At 37.5% G+C, this 8797-nt stretch overlaps 1 protein-coding gene across 1 annotated transcript; it reads right to left on the minus strand.

Annotated features, from left to right (window-relative positions):
• Positions 1 to 4952: 4952 nt before the first annotated feature.
• Positions 4953 to 7734, minus strand: cunh1orf198 (chromosome unknown C1orf198 homolog). Its single transcript, XM_038303694.1, has 6 exons — positions 7396 to 7734; positions 6152 to 6202; positions 5897 to 6022; positions 5598 to 5765; positions 5115 to 5474; positions 4953 to 5012 (listed from the first exon to the last, which is right to left on the minus strand). Exons 1-6 carry the CDS (start codon positions 7699 to 7701, stop codon positions 4956 to 4958), a joined length of 1068 nt encoding a protein of 355 aa, XP_038159622.1. The 5' UTR covers positions 7702 to 7734; the 3' UTR covers positions 4953 to 4955.
• Between the last annotated feature and the right edge of the window lie 1063 nt (positions 7735 to 8797).

Here is an 8797-nt window from a genome sequence, read left to right on the forward strand (position 1 = left end):
GGGCAGAGGTGCCTCAGCTCACTAAGAGAGGATGCAACACAAACATACAGTATAGGAATTATATACAGTTGTTAGATATTTGAGGTCAGACCCTGATTTATGATATTTGGGTGGATTACTTATACTGTAAATCATTTTGCTTTAAGCTCCCCCTGGATGAAGAAGCAACTCCTTATTTCTCTAAGGTTAAGTCTGGCTAACCTAGGGAGGAAATTCATTTTGGCTCCCTATATCCAGAACTATGATTTATACAGTTGAGGAATTAGATGATGCTTTGCTTTTTGGCTCAGTCTTTTCTGCACCTTAACAGAGTTGAGATAAAGCTCCAAGTAGGAGTTGGAAACTAAACCTTAACTGAGAGGGGGCAGGCCACCTTTTGCTGTCAGGCTAAGTGGAACTTCCTCTGACTCTTATCTGAAAAACATAAGATTTCTTACATAAAGGAGAAGTTGTTTCTAATGTATAAGCATGTTCAAGTAAAACTGATCTTCAGCATGCTCCTTAACCTTTAGTTTACTTCTTCCCTGTCCTCATAACCCCCATCACCAATCAAACTAAACTTGGTTCTCCTTAGAGATTTCTTGCTGTTTAAAGGAAGTCTTTCCTTTCAGCTGTCGCCCTATGCTTGCTCAGGATAACTGAATGTAATAAAGTTTGATTATAGTTAGTGACCTGAATAGGATGGGCCGTCATGGTGAACATTTAGATGAAATATGTTGTGAACTGGTGCCTTTTGAAGAGAGTAGTGTCCAAAAACGCAAACTTTAATCTTTATTTTGTATTCTTTCTTGATTTAAATAATAATAACCTTAATATCGCAGGGTAACAAAGACAAACAGGACAAACAACCATTCACTCACACACACACACTCAAACCTGAGGATAATCTAGAGAAGCCATTTAACCTAGCAGTCATGTTTGTAGACTGTGGGAGGAAGCCGTAGTATCCGGAGAAAACCCACTAATGCACAGGGAAACATGCTAACAAGAGAGACCCCGAGCCGGGAATGGAACCTGGAACCTTCTTGCTGCAAGGCAGCAGTGCTACACACTGCGCCACTTTTAAACAAGGTCATAGGTCTAGGTGATGTTTTTCATGAAATACTCAAAATTAGGGATAAAAACCACAATCCTCAGAAGCAAGCTTTTAGCTACTTTCAAAACAACTGCATTTAAATGTCTGAACTCAATCCTGGACTAAGAAAAACCATGAGATGAGATAAATTACAGGTGCTGGTCATAAAATTAGAATATCATGAAAAAGTAGATTGATTTCAGTAATTCCATTTAAAAAGTGAAACTTGTATATTATATTCATACATTACATACAAACTCATATATTTCAGATGTTTATTTTGTTTAATTTTGATGATTACAAATGACAACAAATGAAAATCTCAAATTCATCATATCAGAAAATTAGAATATTACTGAAGACCAATAAAAACAAAGGATTTATAGAAATGTTGGCCAACTGAAAAGTATGAACATGAAAAGTATGAGCATGTACAGCACTCAGTATTTAGTTGGGCCTCCTTTGGCCTGTATTACTGCAGCAATGCGGCGTGGCATGGAGTCGATCAGTCTGTGGCACTGCTCAGGTGTTATGATAGCCCAGGTTGCTCTAATAGTGGCTTTTAGCTCTTCTGAATTGTTGGGTCTGGTGTATTGCATCTTCTTCTTCACAATACCCCATAGATTTTCTATGGGGTTAAGGTCAGGAGAGTTTGCTGGCCAATTAAGAACAGGGATACCATGGTCCTTCAACCAGGTACTGGTAGCTTTGGCACTGTGTGCAGGTGCCAAGTCCTGTTGGAAAATGAAATCTGCATCTCCAAAAAGTTGGTCAGCTGCAGGAAGCATGAAGTGCTCTAAAACTTCCTGGTATGTGGCTGCGTTGACCCTGGACCTCAGAAAACACAATGGACCAACACCAGCAGATGACATGGCACCCCAAACCATCACTGACTGTGGAAACTTTACACTGGACTTCAAGCAACGTGGATGAAGTGCCTCTCTTCTTTTCCTCCAGACTCTGGGACCTTGATTTCCAAAGGAAATGCAAAATTTACTTTCATCAGAGAACATGACTTTGGACCACTCACCAGCAGTCCAGTCCTGTTTCTCTTTAGCCCAGGCAAGACGCTTCTGACGCTGTCTGTGGTTCAAGAGTGGCTTGACACAAGGAATGCGACAGCAGAAACCCATGTCTTTCATACGTCTGTGTGTGGTGGTTCTTGAAGCACTCACTCCAGCTGCAGTCCACTCTTTGTGAATCTCCCCCACATTTTTGAATGGGTTTTGTTTCACAATCCTCTCCAGGGTGCGGTTATCTCTCTTGCTTGTACACTTTTTTCGACCACATCTTTTCCTTCCCTTCGCCTCTCTATTAATGTGCTTGGACACTGAGCTCTGTGAACAGCCAGCCTCTTTAGCGATGACCTTTTGTGTCTTGCCCTCCTTGTGCAAGGTGTCGATGGTCGTCTTTTGGACAACTGTCAAGTCAGCAGTCTTCCCCATGATTGTGTAGCCTATAGAACTAGACTGAAAGACCATTTAAAGGCTTTTGCAGGTGGTTTGAGTTAATTAGCTGATTAGAGTGTGGCACCAGGGGCCATCAATTTTGAACCTTTTCACAATATTCTAATTTTCTGATATGATGAATTTGAGATTTTGATTTGTTGTCATTTGTAATCATCAAAATTAAACAAAATAAACATCTGAAATATATGAGTTTGTATGTAATGTATGAATATAATATACAAGTTTCACTTTTTAAATGGAATTACTGAAATCAATCTACTTTTTCATGATATTCTAATTTTATGACCAGCACCTGTAGTGTTTCCTATCCCTGCCAATCAGGGATCCTCAACGTTCTCAATGTTTTAGATGCGTCCCCTCTGCAGGCTTTCACTTCCTGCAGTGACATTCATGTAAGTCAAGTAAACGGCAGTTAAGGGGAAAACCCAATGGAGCCCCTTTCGTGAGTTGAGCAGGTAAGACAATTTACCAATGCAATATGATCTAAAAACAACTCCATCAAGGCAAAACCCCTTTCCATTTGTTCATCCTATTTACCTGGAGGGCAAATATATTTATTATTAGATCAGTTTTCGCAGTGTTAGAGGGTAGAACAAGTTATTTTTCTAGTCCTAAAAAAAACACTTTAAATTTTCCTGTGTTGTTAGAATACAGAGGAGTCTAGTCGTTCTGTCCCTTCCCACAGCATAGAATATGCATGAAAGCAGCACTGCTATAAATACTCTGCAGATCAGCTGCCTTTTACCAGAAGGTAAAAGATTGAGGCCAAATCTAAGCTTCTTGATTTAACTAAAAGAAATCTAGGTAATATCTCTGTCATCTGGCTTCAGATTTTTTTTTACAGCTCATTTTAGATTTGAAAGTACAACTCGGGATAAAAAGTCATATAAGCTAGAAAGTTAATTCAAATTCATTTGGATCCTCAGGAGAATGTTGGTTGTTATGGATATTTTTTCTCCAAAAGATTTTCATTACAATTCCATCCAATTAAAAACATATTATTAGACTTTAAAGTTTTATATTTTAAGATCAGGAAATCCCCAAAAAATCTTGATATATGAAACATTTCTGTCTGGAACCTCACTCTCTGACATGTGGCTGTCTTGTTTACATACCGTGACTTTAGACATTAAACTACTAGGACTTAAAAGCTTCCGTGAAACAAAACAAATGTTAATATCCAGCCTCTAAACAGACTTAAAGACATAAAAAAGTTTAAGATTTAATTTATTTTATTTTATTCATTCCAATTCCATAACTCACGTGAGCTCACTGTACACGTAAAGCTGAGGATAAAATTAGCAGATAAATATAAAACTAGTTAAAATAGTACTCTAGATATTTAGTCTATCATAAACACTACAAATCACTGTACTAGTGTTGGTTTACTGACATGGAAAGGTTTAAATGCACATAATCTCTTTAAAAAAAACAAAAGGCGTAGATGGAATGATGCAATGTAGTGGTGTTGGAGCAAGAGATGTCTAATCTTTAAATTTTTTCAGCTACCTTAAAAATATAAAGATTCTATTGGACTTAAACTAAATCTAATCATGGTTCATTTTCATGATTTAAACATTTTTTTTTCAATTTCTTAAAAATCCCTTAAATAACAGAATTCCTTATTAGACTGAATGTGTGCAGAACCGCAGCCTTAAAAACAGCTTTAACACTTCAAGGTTAACACATCAGAAACATATACAGTTATAAAGTAAAAGCATTTAAGACAAAAACAAATAAAAAAAAAAACAAAGTAGGGCTGGATGATAATTTAATAACAATATTTATCGATCGATAGACGTGTGGCACAATGGCACAAAAGAGGGTAACATCCGAGCCCTACCTCAGCCTCTCAATTCAATACATAGACAAAGAATAGAACCTGAGGATTTCATTTTTAGTAACATAACTCAGGTCTATTAAGTTATTTTTATTTAATCAAAATTCAGTTAGCAATACCATTAAATGGTAAGAGCTCACTTAAAATATGGTTTTATATCTTTTATGTAATTATCATTCAATATTCATTTTTTTTATCGATATGCTTTTTTTCTATATCATCCAGCCCTACCCCAAATGCAATATAAAGCTTTTGTAGTAAAGAAAGACATGCTTTTAGTGTTTTGGGACATAGTGTCTGTAGGCAGTTCAGTGATCATGCATCCAGACTTGTAACATACCAAGAGGAAAACAAGGAAAGATGCTCTTCTGCTTTGGAAAAAAGTCAAAAAGCCAAAAATACACAAGTGGTGAAATAATCTCTTAAGCTACACAGGATGATAACAGGAACATTAAAGAGGTTGTCTCTTAAATCTAGACGTGAACGCCTGTAGTCATGGCGGTGTGGTCCATTTCCAAAATAATGATGAGGATGCTTCATTCGACTGGTCTGTGTTTGGGTTGTTTTATTTTTACCAGTTGTCCAAGAAGTCAAATCCAGTCTTCAGGATGCTGTTGCTTGTGTTAAACTGTGAATAGAGCATTTTAACCATTAGTGTTGTTACTCTACTGTTATGAACGTATTGTGTCTTGTCAGGATTGGTGCTTATTTAACCCGTTTTAGGTCTCACCTGGGCAAAGGTGGGGCTCATGTCCAAAGGAGGAGAACTTTCCTCCACTTTCTCCTTCTCTGCAGCTGTGGAGGACTTAGAAGGCTTGGATATGGGATTGGAGGAAAAGATTTCATCCGGGGTGTTGCTGACAGACGGCAGGGTGCTCTGAGATCTCTCCCAAACTGCAACTGTAGAGGAGTCACTGATGGGCGGTGCCGGTGTGGGTGCGATGGAGATGGATGCAGGTGTTGCACTGACAGCCACTGGGCCGGGGGGCTGTGGGGCAGGAGGCTTGGGCGCCCGATGTTTGATGGACTTGGCAGGAGCTGGAGGGTGGAACTCAGCGATTTCAGGCTCCTTTGAGATGGTGGAGCTCTCCTGAATAAAAAAAAAAAAAACATTTAAACAATGTAGTTGGATAATGTTATATATATATATATATATATATATATATATATATATATATATATAAACACTTCTGCTGTATTTATCTGTGTTTACCTGTCGGAGGTAGGAAGGGAGGGGTTTCTCTCCCTTTTCCAGCGATTTGATCTGACTCGGGGTCAGGGACTGGAAGTCAGCTTTTTCCCCTTCCAGCCTCGACCTTTCAGCACTGATCTTCCAGAAGGACGACTCTTCCTCTGGCCTTCGCCCCTCACTGGCAGATACCTTCCGAATCAAATCAAATAAACAATCAGATTAAAAGCAGTGACCATTCCATCAAAAACCGTGCTTCCAAGAAAAAAAAAAATGCACATTAAATTTCTGCACAGGTTATGAATACACAAAAAAATCAGTACCTTAGCTCCTGCTGTACTCTTTCCAAGCTGATTTGAATGAGAAACTTTTGCATTTTTGGAGTCAGCCTGTGAGGAAGAGGTCACCTGATCTGCTGAACCTGACATCAAACTGAACTCCATCTGACTCTGGAAAACAAATTGGTTTATAATAGACACATTTTTCAGGCATATACAATAACATCTATGAATAAAATATACTGCAAAGATGCAAATAAAGGTAAGCTATGTGTATGTTATCCGTTAATGAAATGTTACCTTTGTCTCCCACGAGAAAGGGGCAGAGTGCTCATCCTGCCAAGTGATATCCTATAAGAAAAATGAAAACCTTAATAATGAAAGCTGTAATATAAGCAACTACAACTGTTTTATACCAATCAGCAATATGAGAGAAGATGTCTGGTAATAGAATGAAAACCAACACCGTTTATAACTGGAACTGAATGGCGAGCAAAACTAAAAATATCTGTATTGATATTTGTTTTTATCTGGTGCTGTACACGATTTTAAACTATTTACTTGTTTTTAGTCCACACTTCAATTCATATAGCTTATGTGTATGTGTATAAAATGTGTACAGAAATAATTTTGTGATTTCTGCCATCAAGGAGCTGAGCAAGTTGTTAATGGTCTTTTGAGCTTCTCTTCCCTTGATGAAGTGAATCTGCTGCTGTGTCTGCAATTAACTCTTTTATAATTGTATTTTAATGTATTTTTATTACATTGTTGTGTGTAAGCAAGCCAAAGGCAAATTTCTGCCATCATTGTGTATGGTAGACAAAGTTTTTTTCTATTTTAATTGTATTTTCTCAGACTGTTACATAATGATATGAAACACTCAGACACAAGCAATGTATGTCTACTCTGGATACTTTTGATTAAAATATGTATTTTATCATACAGAAATAAAATTTTTACACTTTAACAGGAAAGATAGAGATGTTACCAAAACAAAGTTACAAATCTTTGCTTTGGAAAATCCTTAAAATAACATTGTATAGTGTGCTTTTAATTGTTTTTCTTTTAAATTTTAACATTTCCTTTTCGAATCTCAGAAAAAAAAATCATGCCTTTAAAATCATTACTTACAAAATGAACATTACAAAGACATTATTCTATTATGGTGGGGACATTTAGGTGTGAAAGTGGAAATAGATGCTTCCAGAATAGGTACAGTTAATTAAATAATTATAAAAGTACTTTTTAACAGCTACATAGTGTTGTCTTTTCCGAATAGTGCTTTTGTCACCTCTAACGTTTTTGTTGTTGTTATAATTTATAATATGTGTAGCTGTTTCATTTTCCTAATCGCTTTGCCGCTGATATTATGGTATTCTACAAACCAAGCGTATCCCGATCGTAAGCCAATTCTTTAAGTTAGTTACGTTAAAAAAGCTGTTGTGACGTTTAGCTACGTAATTTACGTCTACGTGGCTATTGTTAGCAACAACACCAAAAAGAGCGTAAAACCTTACTATAAAAATCAAATAATTTTTAAATACCTCTTCACCAAAGTGGACAATCTTCTGACCGGTCTGGAGAAGCAGTTTAGGGTAACAGACCACCTCCTCTCGGTCCACTTTATGCATAGCGTATCTGGCTCTGATATGAGGGTCCATCATGCTGTTATCTACGGCGGTGTCTTGCTCCTGAGGGGTCATTTTCTCCCAGGAAGGGCCGTACTCGGCTTTTATTTTCTCCCGCTCCTGCATTATCTTGTTTGCCATGGAGTTTATGGAGGAAAAGTACTCGAATTTCTTCTTCTCCATCCTGTGGGCGTCGAGGCCCGCCATAGTAGCGGCGGCCATCTTTGACTACTATCAGCTGTTTTGTTTTGTGAGGAAACCGGAAACTGGTACAAGGAGGCGACATAAGCCCAATATGCGTATTAATGGCGCCACCTACTGGTGGGTTGCTTATATTGCAATTACACAATAAAAAAAAAACAATGTAAAGGTTGGGCCTTTAAAGATTGTGCAATGTAAAGGTTGGGACTTTATAGTGCACTACCAAAAATTGCGTGACACTTTTCAAACAATTTGATGTGGATGACAATGCATTATTTACTATAATATGACCAACCTGGGTTGCAAATGCCAACTATTTCTCTATTGGAGTGAGACTAAAACTTTTCAGATGAATCCTACTCCATGTAGTGTTTTTTAAAAAGTTTTTCCCAGTGTTATTTGTATAAGAGGAAACACCTCTGTATTAGTGGTATTTTAAATTTCCCCTTTATTTAGCTCATGATGTTGTTTTCTGGTTTTGCTGACCTGGGGCCTGTTTCAGAAAGGAGGTTAAGTGAAAACTCTGAGTTTGTTAACGCTGAAATGAGGGAAACTCTGGGTTTTCTGTTTCAGAAAGGGAGGTAAGTTAAACCTGAAAAAGCAGAGTAAGTCAAGCCCGTTTCTGAAAGAGAGATAACTTATACACAGAGTCAGTTACCATGGGAATTTACTCTTTGAACCTAACCTGGTCGGGAGCAGGTTTTCTTCAGAAAATCCAGAGTTTATTTTGGTCTCCTCCCCTTTTTTAAAGAGGAAGTGGTGTTTAAACACCTCATTGATTCTTTGGGGACATACAGTATTCATTGCACACATTTCAGTCACGTAGAGCGCATCAAAGGGAATGAAATGGCATGTTCTTTTATGGATGATCCTGTTTGTAAAGCCAGGTAGCTACTCTACTCCCATGATGTGCTCAAGGCTTACCTGCTTGAAGTATGTTTTTATATTTCATTTTCAGCTGCTGCCATGTTCTTTTGATGCCTGCAGGATTGCACCTACCCATGAAAACTAAATTAGGTTTAATAAAATACTGTTCTTCCAGTTTCACCTCTGATATTATAACAGTTGGGTAAGTTACTCTAAAATAGTTCTTAATTACTAACTACAAATTTTATCT

Source organism: Cyprinodon tularosa, unplaced genomic scaffold (genome assembly GCF_016077235.1).
Source record: "Cyprinodon tularosa strain WSP-4 unplaced genomic scaffold, ASM1607723v1 ctg517, whole genome shotgun sequence".
NCBI classification, from domain to species: Eukaryota; Metazoa; Chordata; class Actinopteri; order Cyprinodontiformes; family Cyprinodontidae; genus Cyprinodon; species Cyprinodon tularosa.